Source organism: Marmota flaviventris, chromosome 11, assembly GCF_047511675.1.
Source record: "Marmota flaviventris isolate mMarFla1 chromosome 11, mMarFla1.hap1, whole genome shotgun sequence".
NCBI lineage: Eukaryota > Metazoa > Chordata > Mammalia > Rodentia > Sciuridae > Marmota > Marmota flaviventris.
The window spans coordinates 18,790,228-18,805,502 of NC_092508.1; the positions used below are offsets into that span (position 1 = coordinate 18,790,228).

The 15,275-nt window shown below is 40.5% G+C and overlaps 1 protein-coding gene across 1 annotated transcript in view; it reads right to left on the reverse strand.

The window, feature by feature from the left end:
* Positions 1–14,420, reverse strand: part of Arpc2 (actin related protein 2/3 complex subunit 2) — a 31,132-nt gene extending 16,712 nt beyond the window's left edge. Inside the window, exons 1-4 of the mRNA XM_027941972.2 lie at positions 14,324–14,420; positions 14,027–14,108; positions 5,612–5,646; positions 3,514–3,626 (exon numbers count right to left, since the gene is read on the reverse strand). Coding sequence (XP_027797773.1) covers positions 3,514–3,626; positions 5,612–5,646; positions 14,027–14,100 — 222 coding nt within the window. The 5' untranslated portion in view covers positions 14,101–14,108; positions 14,324–14,420. The remainder of the gene's footprint in view (positions 1–3,513; positions 3,627–5,611; positions 5,647–14,026; positions 14,109–14,323) is intronic.
* Between the last annotated feature and the right edge of the window lie 855 nt (positions 14,421–15,275).

The window sequence follows — 15,275 nt, forward strand, 5'->3', positions numbered from 1 at the left end:
TTTTTTTTTTGAAGTAAATGACAAAACCAAAGCCCTCTTTACACCTTCATATTTTTTCTGTCAGTAAGACTACTTCTCTTGGTGGAATCTGCTTCTCAAATTATATGGTTAAGGAGACATGCTTTTTATTTTGGAAGGCATGGTTCTGACTTAAAAGTTATATGGGGTACATCAAGCAGTGGACAAGCCGCTATTCGGAGATACAAAAGTAGTAGCTATTGGGCTGGGGTTGTGGCTCAGAGGTAAAGCACTCGCCTAGCATGCGTGAGGCACTGGGTTCGAACCTCAGCACCACATAAAGTAAAACAAAAACATTGTGTCTACCTATAACTAAAAAATAAGTATTAAAAAAAAAAGTAGCTGTTCAAGTCAGTAACAATCTAATAAGCTTTTCAGCGTTTAGCAGTCTTTGTACTTTTAAGTCAAAATATAGACTTGGAATAATGACTAAAGCCCATTAAAAACTTATGGGAGGAAAGATGTCATCAGTATTCCTTAGAAGGTAAGGGCAATATAAAAATGAGGCCAATATACTAAAACTCAGTAGTATAACAGGTTGGAGAATTTTGTCAATAGACAGCCAGTCAATTTCTTACCTCTCTCACCACAAATAAGCCTTTAGTATTTTTGGGATACTAAAGAGTATTTAATCTATGCTGAATTACAAAATTAAAAATGAAAAACACAAGCTTTTGTGTTTTTAGTAGAATTTTAGTAGCCACAGAAAAGCACTGTAAACACAGGTAGCACCGAGTCCTGCTCCATGTAAGCAGGCCCTTGTCTTATTCACAGTTGTGTGCTCAGCAGAGCAATAACCATCTGAAGGAATAGTGTTTTTCTTTTCATCTATGTCCAATGGACTATCTAGTATTAAAAACAAACAAAACCTAGGAATAAACCATATATTTTATATTCCATTTGAAAAATTATTAAACAGTGAGGTTCTTCTCTAATAGCCCATTTTTTTTGGGGGGGGTGGAGGGGTGCTGGGGATTGAATCCAAGACCTCACATGCTAAGCAAACATTCTACCACTGAGCTATATCCACAAGTCTGTGCCTGTGCTTAAATATTCTTTAGAAATGTCTTAGAAATGGCCTGCAAATAGTCCACTACACAATTATTTCCTAGTATTTTACACATTTATTTAATAATAAACTTTCTAGCTATTTTCCAATAGCTAGAAGAAATTTCCAATCTGAAAATTTGGGTTATAGCATGGGTCCATGATCACACTGTTAAAGGTAACAGGTTAAGTAACGCCATGTGTCGTTCCTAGTTAGTGATCATATGGACACTATGAGGGATCTTTTACAGACAGGAACTGAAGGGATAGATTCAAAGGCACAGAGTTTATTGGTGGCATACAGTATCCTTCAGGTGTCCCATGTGCCACTTCTCCTAAAGGCTTTGGGAAAAGTAATATCCACATCCACAAGAGTTTGTGCTATCTATGAGTTACAATTCTGCACTGCATACTACTGTTACTTAGAGGTACTTGGAGGAAGGGGAAATCAGATGTGTGAGAAACCACAGTTCCTTCAATTTAGTTTAACTCTAAGCTTACTCAGTCATTACTAAAGAGTCAGGTTTATACCCTCTTCAACTCCTCTGCACCCTCTCCTCGGCTTTACCAGCCATTCCCTATTACTTCACTTGCATTTTTAACTGTGATTCACATTTAAATTTGTGCCATCTCTCTCAATCTGACACCAGGAGATGGATGGAGGCAACCTGTCACTCATCACTGTTAATGTTCCCACACAGCAGCGAAGGCGGATTAAAAAGCCTTTTAAAATGGGCCCATGACAAAGTAACAAGCTTCCTGTGGTTATCACAGGCTGGTCACTGTTCAACCAAGGCAGGGAGCCATTTACTGTGCACTTAGTTCCAACACTTAACATTACTTACTCCACCCACTTGAGTGGGTGGGGCTGGTTCTTTGACCCTTCTGGTAGAGACAAGAATAGCAATATGTTCTGTAGTTCCATTGTAAGCAAAGCAAGGAATGGAAAGAAAATTTAAGACATCTAGTTCAGGAGGTGGGGAAGAAGTTTGGTGGAAGAGTGCTTGCTAGCATGTGCAAAACAAAACAACTACTTCAATGCTGCATTCTCTTCCAGGATTATTACGGCACCTCACTTTTTAGAAAGGGTTGTCTATGGAAAAATGATTATACAACTTTTTAGTTATCTGTTCAAATGTTCAACACTTCCTTCAAGCAGTTGTCTTGTTTACTTGTGTTCTTTTTTTTTTTTTTAAAGAGAGAGAGAGAGAGAGAGAGAATTTTTAATATTTATTTATTTTTTAGTTTTTGGCGGACACAACATCTTTGTTTGTATGTGGTGCTGAGGATCAAACCCGGGCCGCACGCATGCCAGGCGAGCGCGCTACGGCTTGAGCCACATCCCCAGCCCTACTTGTGTTCTTTATCTGGTGAGAAGAGTTAGTTACCAACTTTACAAGACTAGGTCTTCCTCTTAAAGTACCCTGAATCCAAATTCTATAAATGTTCCTTCTTTCCTGGAACTGGGCAAATCAACTGCATGTGAATAACTAAGGAAAGTGACTATCTGTGGCTACTGGAATTCCCTTTAGTTAAGACCAATTTTAGTTTTTATATAAAAATATTTATTGTTTTGGACTATACTCCTTTACAAAGAGACTTTCATTATTTAATTTTAAAATTATTCAAAAGCTACTATTTGATTTTAGAAAGGAAATATTTATTTATTTCCTATATCTTCATTCAAAAGAGTAAGGCGAGTCTAGTTTGTTAAAACTAAGAAGTTTGAAAACTGATTCAGGAACTGAGTCATACTTCCTGCTTTGAGACCCAACCACAATGTGTGCACACTGGTGTAACAGCGTTTTCTTTCTTCCATAAATGGCTTTCCCTAGAACAACTACAGTTCAACAGGAACCAAACATACTACTTCAGCTACTGCAAGACAGCAGTGTATCAGGTATGGCCATCAAGAATTTCACAAGGCTTGGACATTTCTTGTTTCTCCTAAAATAGTTATAAGGAAGAAGAGGTATTTAAAGAAGCCTTGTTTATATAGCCTTGTTTATATAGCTGCCTTGATAATGTGATAAAAATAGAAGAGAACCTGTCTCGTTCTTCTGGTAGCTACTTTTGTACTAGTCAAGAACATATTCTTTGCTCTGTTTTTGGAGAACTAAGGTGTTTTGCTTTTATAAAATCTTGATCCTTTGTTATCTGAAAAAAGGCAAATCCCTAAAGTCTAATTCAACTTTGGTTAAAGAACATCTTTATCTCTCCAATATAAAAAGCAAGCAAATAAAGAACCAAAACCTTTTCTAGAAAACATTTCTTTACATGATTATATGAAATGGAGTCATATGGGAAATGGCTGGGTGGGCAAGCTATATGGAGTAGCTGGTGCCCATGAGGGTGACTTAGGGTCATGGATCTTCTAAGAGTGGCAAGCTGCCCACAAAATATGAAGAAGAAACAAAAGTCCTAAGGAAAATGATGTGGAACTCTTACCTCATCAGCACCATGTGCCTGAAGTTCCTTGTAGAATTTCAAAGAAATACTGACCATCACTTTCGTTTTGTCTCCATTAGGATTTGAAATGTGATAGAGGACCCCATCAAAATCTGTGAGAAAAGTAAGTAAGATTTCTTACCCTGAGAATAGGAAATAATCTAAGTACCTACCTTAGAGCAGGCTATAAGGAAGACTTCTGATAAACAGGCATATAAGTAAAATGAAGTCTGCGGGAAGTCAGCAGAAACAACGGCACAGATTTGCTCAGTGCCAAAGCTTTTTTTACCCTAACCACAGCTCGGTGCTAAGGGAACTTATTTAAAAAATTTCAAAGAAACCCAAAGCCAACAATAACAACAACAACAACACCCCCTCCAACACTTCTATTGTAATGCTTTTTTTTTTTTGGTACTGGAGATTGAGCCCAAGGGTGCCAATCTTGTTTCATTTAGAACCCTCCCCAATGATTTATTTTGATGTGAATCCTAGACATCATGCCATTTGACCCATGTATACTCCAGAACATATCTTCAGGAGATAAACTATTAAAAAACAACAACAACAACAAAAAAAACTATAAGCTGGGAATGGTGGTGCATGGTGCACACCTGTAATCCCAGCAACTCTGGAGGCTGAGGCAGAGGAACCACAAGTTCGAGGTCAGTCTCAGCAACTTAGAGAGACACTGTCTCAAAATAAAAAAGGGCTGAGGATGTAGCTAAGTGGCAGGTCTGATTTTTAAAAATACCATGTTAGGGGCTTGGGATGTGGCTCAAGTGGTAGCGCGCTTGCCTGGTATGCGTGCGGCCCGGGTTCGATCCTCAGCACCACATAAAACAAAGATGTTGTATCTGCCAAAAACTAAAAAATAAATATTAAAAAAAAAAAAAATTGTCTCTCTCTTAAAAAAAAAAAAAAAAAAAACCATGTTAGGCGTAATTTTTAAAAACAATTTCTTAATATTAAATATCCAGCCAATTGTCTCAAAAATTCTGTAAACATTATTGTTTTACCCAAGAAGATCTACTACTGCATATGGTTATCATTTAAGCCTCTTCTCATCTATAGGCCTATGCCCTTTTCAGGTGCTGTCTTCCTGCACTACAGTAGACTGATTTAGTCTGTGTAATTCTGAAGCTAGGTGCTGAGTGCCATTGCACAGACAGCTGGAAAGAGAATCAAAGGGAGATCTTACATTGCTAGTTAGTAGGAGGGGACAGAGACAGTGCCTGCCTTCCAAGCCACACATGGCACTTCAGAACTCTAGAAGTCTTTCAAGATCATCTAGTCAAGCACTTGTACTTTATAAAGAGTGATCATAAAAGTCCTTAAAGTTCAAAGAGCAAGAGAGTTGTATCAATATGCAATTCTTTTTTTTTTTTTCAAATATTTTATTTCTATGTGGTGTTGAGGATCGAACCCAGTACCTCATGCACGCTAGGCGAGTACTCTGCCACTGATGCACAACCCCAGCCCTCAATATGCAATTCTTTACAGGTAATAGAAACCAACAGTTATCTCTGACTTGAACAAGGAAGGTTCTAGCATGCTCTTGTCTCCCCACAGCTCTATATTTGGTACACTAAGACAATGGCTACTAGAAGATAATACTGTGAAACTTCCAAATTAAAAAGAACTTACTTACAAAATGAACCCCAAACTTCTAAGACACAAGTAATCTTATATAGTTTACCAAACTCCAAAGTCAGTTGTCAAATAATCAAATCCATGAAGTGGTCATCTAAAATAAAGACCTCAGCTGGGTGTAGTGTGCATACCTGCAATCCCAGTGACTCTAATTGCTTAAATAGGAGGATCATAAATAAATTTGAGTTCAGCCTCAGCAACTTAGGAAAGCCCTCAGCAACATAGTGAGGCCCTGTCTCAAAATAAAAAGGGCTGAAGATCTAGCTCAATGGTAAAGCACTCCTGGATGAAATCCTTTGACTTCCCCCACTCTCAATAAAAATCAAACACCAAAAGAATCAAAAAGACTTGACAATCAAGGGACAGAATCCAAGATATCAGAGCTTATTATTTTAGGAATAATTTTATTTTCTATGTATCTTTTTTTAATAGTTTGAAAGACACTTACCTGCAAATGTTACTTCTACTGCTTCTGGTTTGTTTCTGTAAGACAAAAAAAAGGCTTTCAGTTAACTGTACTGCTGCATTCAAGGGGACTAGGAAAAGCTCCTGTGCTTTACTTACAATTAGACCATTCTGTATAAACCTCAGGCTTACTGTTAAATAGAGTATACAATTCATTTGTATACCTGAACCTTTGGACTTGCTTAAAGTGGAAAATAAAAAAAGGACAGCTTTTTTTTTTTTTAACCTGTTGTTTGTAATCTCTTACCATGATCAGTGCTCACTTTCAATTCTGAATCCAGAGAACATATATATGTGAATTACGAAACAACATCTTTTGGTCAATGCCCCCCCCCCCCCGACCCCCCGAGTGGTGATGGGGGCATCAAATTCAACCAGAAAATGGCTAAGTATAATGTAGAATGATTTTTAATTTGCTTAAAGTGAAAGGATGATTTGGGGCCATAAAACAAAACAGTAAGTTATGTTCTGTTTCAAGGACCATCTGCAAGTCTTCCACATATCCTTCCCTGCTCTTCACATCACCAAAATACTTAACACTCTCCTTTATGAATCCCTCTCTGGTTCTACCTTACTTCTGTTTTGAAATCTTAGCTCTGTGCTTATAGAGAGTATAGCACAAAATAACACTGAAATCCCTGAGAATAGTCAACACCTTTTCTAGCTTTTTCTTCATGCTCATGTTTTGGGACAAATTAACATCCTTACACCCTTGTTTTCTCATCTTGTCTATAAAATGGGAAAATACACATGTTCCCATTAACCTCATAGAACTACTACATATAAAACAAGATGTCAGACCTGAAAGAATTGGGAAGCAACAACAATTAACTACCTGATACTTTTCCTTAGCCTGGCACACACACTTCTATCTGACAAATTTTGTTATTACCTAGAAAGCATGACATACATACCATCTATGAACAATAATGGTTAATTATCCCCCCCAGTGAAAAATTGTTTACATCTTCTCCTTTTCTTTAAAAAGCCAATAGTAGTAAATCAATGACGATGCTACTGCTTTAGCAGCTAGCTTCCCAGAACTCGAGTGATCTTGCTTTGTTTTATGAGCTAATAGACAGCATGGACGTATTTCCACATTAAAAAAAAATATTTATTTTCTGGTTGTAGTTGGACACAATACCTTTATTTTATTTGGATCAAACCCAGGGCCTCGCACGTGGAAAATGAGCCCTCTACCGCTGAGCCACAACCCCAGCCCCTCCACATTTAATTTTGTACAACTTGCTCAAGACCTCTCAGTCAAGTACGTATCTTTTATGCTCTTTCTGCTCTCTCACTTATGAAAGAAACAAGACAGATCTGCTCTCTAGGGAAATAACGGACTAGGTAACATGGTATTAAAAAATACTAGGTAACATGATTATTAAAAAGCTGAAGTAGAAACTAAACATCATCTTTCAAAAAATTGGTTTCTATTTAGGATGTAAATCCTGTTGGGGGAAAAAAAAATCAACCTATATGAATCGTAATACAAAGTTCCACCCTTGTCAAGCACAATGGCACACTATATTTCCAGCTACCCAGGATCACCAAGTTTGAGGCCAGCCTTAAGAACTTTGTGAGACACTGCTTCAAAATAAAAATAAAAAGGGCTGGGGATGTAGCTGAGTAGTAGACTGCTTGCTTTACATGCAAGGCCCTGGCTCTAATGCTCAGTACCACAAATTTAAAAAAAGGAGAAGGTTCCAAAGTCATACATATGTGACAAGAAATGTGTGCTGGGTTAGCGTATCCAGTGAACTTATGGAAAAGCTGTGGGTTTAGAATGTGAGAAAAGAGTTAGATGAAAATGTAAATCGTTTAAAAAAAAAAAAAAAAGAAAATGTAAATCGCCTCTGATCTTTCACTTTGAAACTGTAGCCAGGAAACAAGGACAAAGAACAACCATTCCTCACCTCTAGAAACAAAAGTACAAAACAAAGAAATGGCAACATTAATCTATGGCCCATTTGAATGATAAAAATTAAAATGATGTCCAAGGAGAAGATGCACAAAACATTTTTCCTGGAGAAGGCTAGCAGTGCTGAAGATTCAGAGTTTATAGAAGTCCACATTGCATCACTTAATAGATGGTTACTCAACCCAACACCCACCCTTTAACCTTTTGGCTTTACCTCAGTCAAGAAAGGGCTAAATTTCTTACTCTCCCTCTTTCAGAAGAGAAAAATCAACTATAAATAAAGAATCTTATGGTTCCAGGCTATAAACATTTGACTACAAAGGTTCTCCCCCACTAAACATTCGACTCCAAGGCCCCCCACCCTCACCCCGCCCCGGCTTAGGCATAAAATACCCTGAGCATAGATTCCCACTGAGAAAAGTTGCTAAGATTGATCCCAAGTGGTTTGCTGTGTGATTTAGGAATATCTGTTAAGTCACTGCTATTAATATTTTAGTTTACTATTCATGGCTGAACAAAAGGTTTGAAGAAGAAAGGCTGCCAAGGACACAATTAGGTCAAAGGAGACTTCAGAAGTCATCTGGGAATTAGAGATCTGGAAACTCCATGTTCCTACATGGAGACTGCTCAGGGTGGAACCTACTATTAACAGGATTGTTTCTCGGTCCTAGAACTAGGTGTTGGTTGTTATCTTTCGTGGTTTAAAATTATGGCACAGAAGAGTAGATACAACTGGTCTCCAAGGGAAGAATATAATTTAACAGGCCAAAAAGATATTTACTGTTCTACCATTTGCTAAAGTTTCAGATATAGGGGATGAGTTTAATTACAGAAAAAGTAAGACCGTCAGAGTTGATGGTTCCAAGTTCTGTCACTTACTGGCTATGTGACCGGTCATAGGCAATGATACTAAAAAGTGGTTGAGCCTCAAGTTCCTCTTTTATCACTGAGGATAAAAACAACTTCCTCACGGGCTGTCACGAACCCTAACTGAGATGATGTATGTTCAATAAAGTTTCCCAACCAGTGTCTCATGACTAAATCACAGATATACAGAGATAATGATCCCCACAGCCTTTAGAGTAGCCGGTGGCAGGATCTTTAGGCCAGACTATTTACCTAACTGGGCCATACAAATATGACATGTTCTGTCTGCACCATATTGTAAAGAAGATCAGGAACAACAAGGACAGAAGCACAAAAAAGTCCTTAATACACAGTAGTTACTCAATGTCTATATGCTCCCAATCCAGTTTTTCGATTCTAAATGGATCTACTATATTTTCACACAGCTATATTTTTTTGAAATTTAATCAAATTGTGTTAAAGCATATTAACATGCCGCCTCGTTCACAAAATATCAGAAAATTAGTTTTTTTTCTCCTCGAATAGAGTCAAAGGAGACTAGACTGTGAAGTTGTGGTTGGGAGAAGTTTCAGGACTGGTAGCACTCAGAATCAGGAGTTGGTTAGCAGTGGTACAAGAAGAAATAAGACTCCTATTAGTGTCAGACTGCTGAATCCTAGAACAAGCCAGCTGGATGGTCCTTAAGTCACTGATTGGATAGCCCAAGATATTAAAACATGCTCAATTTATTCAGAGGGACTTCAAGAGCTCTTTTCTTTTCTTGGTTCTAGGGATTAAACTCAGAGGCACTCTACCTTTGAGCTACCCCTCCAGTCTTTTTTTAATAGAAAGGATCTGCCGGGCGTGGTGTACCCCTATAATCCCAGGAACTTGGGGGGCTGAGGCAGGAGGATCATGAGTTCAAAGCCAGCGTCAGCAAAAGCGAGGCGCTAAGCAACTCAGTATGACCCCGTCTCTAAATAAAATACAAAAAAGGGCTGGGGATGTGGCTTAGTGGTCAAGTGCCCCCGAGTTCAATTCCCAGTACCAAAAAAAAGGAGAGAGACAGGATCTTGCTAAGTTGCCTAGGCTGGTCTCCAACTTACCATCTTTCTGCCTCAGCCTCCCAATTAGCTGGGATTACAGGTGTGCACTATTGTGCTGGGCAAATTATTCTTTTGAGTTATTCTTAAAATACCTTAGAAAAAAATTTCTATTCTTTTTCTAAAGAAGCTTCTGGAATGTCAATGATTAGTCAACAAAGAACTCCTGGCAAGTGTATTAGCTAATCCTTTTTTTCCATTAAGGACTCTGCAGTTTTCATTCCTAAATGCATCCTAGGATCCAACTTCCCCCTGGAGCATGTGTCCCTCTTCGAGTTATCCAGTCTATGTCTTGAATTAGAGGGAATATTGCATTCAGCTCACTCTGATTACTCTTAAATCTTCTATAAGGCTAACATTATTATTTGTGAGGAAAGCCTATGAAGTTCATCATATTAGATAAGGAGTAGTCCTCTTCTTTGCTAAGCTATACCTCAAAATATGCAGAACAAAGAGATTTTTAAAAGTGTCAGAAGAGCGATAATCTTTTAATGAAATCAATAATCATTCTATGTGGCTTCATTTATTCCTTCAAGAAAACACTCTATTGAGCTGACTATATACATATTGAGGATGCTGGGGAAACAACGATGACTTTTCAGTCCCAGCCCTATACACATAAGGTTTGGCTGAGTATAACTCTGGGGCTTCATACCCAACATGATCCCAAGGAGGCCAGAGGACAGGCAGCAGTATACTAGCTATAATGTCCTGTAAAAAGACCAACTACATCCTACTTCTTCTAAGTGTGCTTAAACAATGTCCTAATTCTGATTCACTTTAAACCAGTCTGACTCTCTGTGGACATATGCAGCATATCTGGGACTGAGAACAAGGTATCAGCAAGATTTAATTTATTCCTTTCTAAAATTTCTCCTCCCACAGTCCTCACCCACCCCAATTGGCACTGCTTGTTACTGAGCTTCACTCCCCCTCACAGAACCACAGCTCTCCATAATATGCACAGGCTGTGTGGCAAGGAGCCAGCAGGCACTTAAAATCAACAGCAATTCGCATCTGACAGCATTTCCTTGGTTCTGAACTCCAGACTGCAGCTAACTTGACAGCATTTCCTTGCTTTCGAGGCTGAAAAGGTTCTTGGTGTGTACATAGCAACAAAAGAATTTAATTAATTTGCCAAATTACTTCTGCTTTAATTGTGGGTCTGGGTAAGAATTTCTAAATGAAAAGGCTATGCTGTTGGTAAGACCTGTATAGGATGTTATTTGCAGTGTTGGGTATAGCTTTTTAATCAGTCACATTTTGTTAATTTGTAAGGCTTCCAGGAAGACAATTTACTAATAATCATTCCTTTGTGAGAACACATATATAGATAGTTCCATTAAGCTAGCTATAATGGTAGCAGCATTGTGGTAGGAAAAAGAAGAAATTTATTTGGAATGAATCTTAAGCTTTGCCAGAACTACCTCTAAATTAAAAGGTAATTGTGACCTGATATATTCTTAGATAGTGTACATGACAGAACTGCTTTACCCTAAAAGAAATCAAGACTTTTATTTATTTATTTTTTAAATATTTATTTTTTAGTTTTTGGCAGATACAACATCTTTGTTTTATGTGGTGCTGAGGATCGAACCCGGGCCGCACGCAGGCCAGGCAAGCGCGCTACCGCTTGAGCCACATCCCCAGCCCTAAATCAAGACTTTTAGTAGAAGGTCAAGGCAAGAAGATCCAGCAAAATGATCTGAGAGGCATCATTAAAAAATTAACCTCTAAAGGAAATTAGTGCAATGGTATTCTGAAGTATATACCATAAAAGAACTTTCAAGACCATCTTAGAAAGGCTGGGAATGTAGTACTGGTAGAGTATCTGCCTAGTATGCACAAGGCCCTGGGTTCAACCCCAGTAGTCCAGAAAAAACAAATAAACAAACAAAAGACTATCTCAAGCATTCATTTTTGGTAGTTGGATCAGTGCCATTCAATAGAGCTTTCTGTAATAATGGAAACGTTCTATATCCACACTGTCCAAAACCAGTAGCTACTATCCACATATGGCAATTAGAAGTGTGACTGAGGAACTCAATTTTACTTTCTAAAAATTTTTATTTAAATTCAACCAGCCACAAGCAGAGAACGAACTACTGTATTGGACATTGTAGAGTTGGAATGTGTACTCAGGAAAAAGGTATGCTGATCTATAATTTCCCTAGTTGGTTTTTTCTGACAAGTACAAAATACAGGGTGGAGCTGACCTCTCCCAGCAGGTTCCCACACTGGCAAATCCTTTCAAACCTCCAGTGTTTCTCCTTTAAGTGATTCCTCTTCTTTAACTTCTTTCTCTAATCTCCACCCCAACACAGTTCATCCCTTGGTGCCTCTATAACTTTGCTAACAGGCTCTCTCTGAAAGGCCCCTTTTTTTCTATTGCTGCCTGGTGCTAGATATTGGTAGGATCCCATAAATGTTTATGATGCTCACACTAGTCATCCTTGCTGTAAGTTCTGGTACATGCATGCACCTTGATTAACACAGCACTACTTCACTGTTGCCTCACCTTACTGGTATGCTTAGAAACTCACACTTGCTTGGAAGTTAACTTCTGCTAGGTATTACATCTGTAATCAAAGGAAAATCCTACCTATATCATAATATAATGGTCCTTTTCAAAGATTTTCAAAATAATTTTCAGCAGAATGATTTGAACCCATTTATTCAAAGTCACATCTCAAAGGGGAAATAGGCCAGAATAAAAGACAAAACTTACTACCACCCAACCAATATTCACCACTACTACAAGGTTTACCTTTGTAAGAGTCCTCGAAATGCTAATTTCTAATTAAAATAGACTTGACAGCCTACTTTAATCTCTCTGAAATGCTGCTCTTTTTAAGAAGTTTTCTAAAAGAAAAAGAATAAAGTTCTGAATAGTATGCCATACTGTGAAATCACAAGTTATTAATATACAAATAAATGTAAACGTACTCTTACATTAAACGGCGTGACTCTACTTGAAAATATAGCCATTTATCTCATGGATCAACTTATAACCACCCAGGCCTCATTCTTTACTAGTCTGGACTTGAGAATGCATTAAGATCAGTTGTGAAAATGCAGAAGTTAATCCAGCTTCCTCCTATGTGACACTGCTCAATAAATGTGCATAGCAATCACACAAAGAGAACCTAGGCTGATTCACTTGAACATTTAAGATGTGAAGGGACTGGTAAGAGACGCTGAAGGCAAGAAATCAAACGAAAATATAAGCAACTGCAACCCTTGGCAGGAAACAGCACTGCCGAAAGCATGCATTAATTCAAGGAAAGTAGTGCTTTGTTTTATAGATAAAATCTGTGACCTTATAAAACAGACAGGACCCACAATATATTCGATTTAAGTGGTGGGTTAGTACCTTTTAAAAATGCCTGCAAGCCACGAGTTCATTTATGACCGTGTAGAATTTCCCCTCTATCAAACCTCTCCCTCAGTGAATCTCTTAAGCACTTACTTTCCTATTTCTGGTTCTCGGTTCACCAGAAACAGTTTGCATTTATTTCCTAACTGTGAAACCAAGATGTGAATCCCCATCCTCACAGATGGGGAAATGAAGCAGAGGAACGAGTCACAGACGGCCAAAAATTAGAAGCTAAAACACAACTCTTAACCTCATGTTTTAAATATTATATTAGAAAAGCAAAGCAGCTTTGGAGGAGGAGACGGTTCATCTTTGTGTTTGACAGAGAAGGTAGCCTTGGAATATGTCCCAAGGTTATCTATGAACTTCATAGATTCTGGAGGCTGAAGCGTGTAACTGGGCCAGGATTACTACAGAAGAAATCACAGACCAGGGTTTTGTTTAAAAATTTAAAAGATAACCATAAAGGCAAAGGGGTGGAGAAAGAGCATTAGAATCACAGAAAAGAAATAAGGAAGGGACTATTAACTTTGCTTGAGAAATAAATCTATAAAAATGGCTAGTGTCTCTCACAGTAGAGATCTGGGAAGAGAAGCTAGGAAGATGGCTTTTTTCTGGGGGCAAGACTGGGTCTACTTTCAGTCTTTCCCCTCCTGCTCCCTGGAGGACGTGGGGGTGGGGAACAAGAATGCCGGTGGTGATCTGGACGTGAACCACCTTCCCACCTCCAGCCCTGGGAATTCCTGAAACTACTTCCAACCCAATCCTTAACAGGCTCTCTCCGGGTTCGCAACAATAACGGGGAATATAGAGGGAAAGGGTTTCCTTCTCGCCCCAGAGGCACGGGCTCCTACGGCCAGAGTTGCGGCTCCTGCTGTCCTAACGTCCCACAGGTCTCCTGCCCTTTGGCATGCGCGCTGCTTCAGTCCACTCGCCGCTTCCGCATCCCTGCTCGAGCCTCTCCCCACGCATCTCTCCCCTCACCCCACCGCGCCCGGCAGTCTCCCACGTCTACCCCACCGGTGCAGCCCCTATGCCCTGCCGGGATCCCCATCTCTCTCCTCTAGGTCCTGGGGGCTGGACCACACCAGGAATTAACTGGGGTCAACTCTACCTCCCCCGCCACCCCCGGCCCCGGCGCGCGCTCACCCAGCAGCCGCGTTCTCGAACTTGAGCGCGAGCGTCTCCTCGATGATGCGGTTGTTCACCTCCAGCAAGATCATGGCGGCGGCTGCCCCGGGCAGGGGAAGGAGAAACAAGGGCGGGTGAGGGTGGGCAAGAGAGGGAAAGACTGAGGGAGCGGCCCTGCTGCCCCCTGAGGAGGGGGGCTGGGTGGGGTAGGAGGTTGAGGAGAAGGGGAGAGGGACCGGGGTGGGGAGAAGGGGAAGACGCACAAATTGGCCCGCACACTCACTGACTGTGGAGATACCCAGTCACCTGACCGACCTGGCCCCAGAAGCCTGAACCCGCCTGCCGAGCCGCCGCCGCCACCGCTGCAGCCTCACCGACAAGCCCGGTCCCCGCCCAGCCCCCGGCTCTAGCCGGCCACTTCCGCTCTCACACCCACTTCCGCTCGCCGCCCAAACGCGCGGCCCCGCGGCGCCATTTCCGCTTCGATTCCAGCACGCGCACGCAGGCACGTAAGGGGCGTGTCTGGAAAGGTCGCGCTTGCGCGTGTGTGATGCTACCACCCTGCCTCTCCTTTCCTGAAGAACCGCCTCTCATCCAAATCTTTACTAGTGTTTTCTCCACCGAGCTGGTGTTTCCCTAAGGTTGCTTCACCATCCAGCTGCTTCTTCCTGCTTGTCCCTGAGACCCAACTCCACCTTCCGGTTCTGTCATTTCAGAGGCCCCTCAAGAAGCGCGCCTTTATCTCTCAGTGGGATTCTTTGCTTCTAGTTTGTAGGGGATGCCCCTTCCTCATCCCAGATAGTGACTATCCAGAGGCACCATCATGCATACATTTCACCAACACGTATTTAGGGGGCTCTTGCTCAGTGCTGGTGATACTGCGGTGAATGAATAGACAAGGACCTGTCCTCCTAGAGTTTGGAGTCTGAAACAATAAATTTCAATTACGCAATTGCGCATTCTCAAAGGGCAATGAGGAAAGGAATGAGAAGTCCTTTAGGTTAATAGGCTGCCTAGATGAGCTTTTCTGGATTCCTGTCATGCTTCCATTTCTGTGCCTGGGGAGCTGCCTCCGGTGCTCTGGAACATGATATTCTCGCCCTTCAGTAACTCTGCTAGGGACATCTCTTCCCACTCATATGCCTGTAGAATCTGAAGTCATCTTTGTGCTGCATCTGCACCTTCTGCCTCTGTACCTTGTTTTGCATTTTCCCTCTTGCTGGGAAAGTATAACAAACTAAGTCGAGTCCTTCTACATGCAATGAAA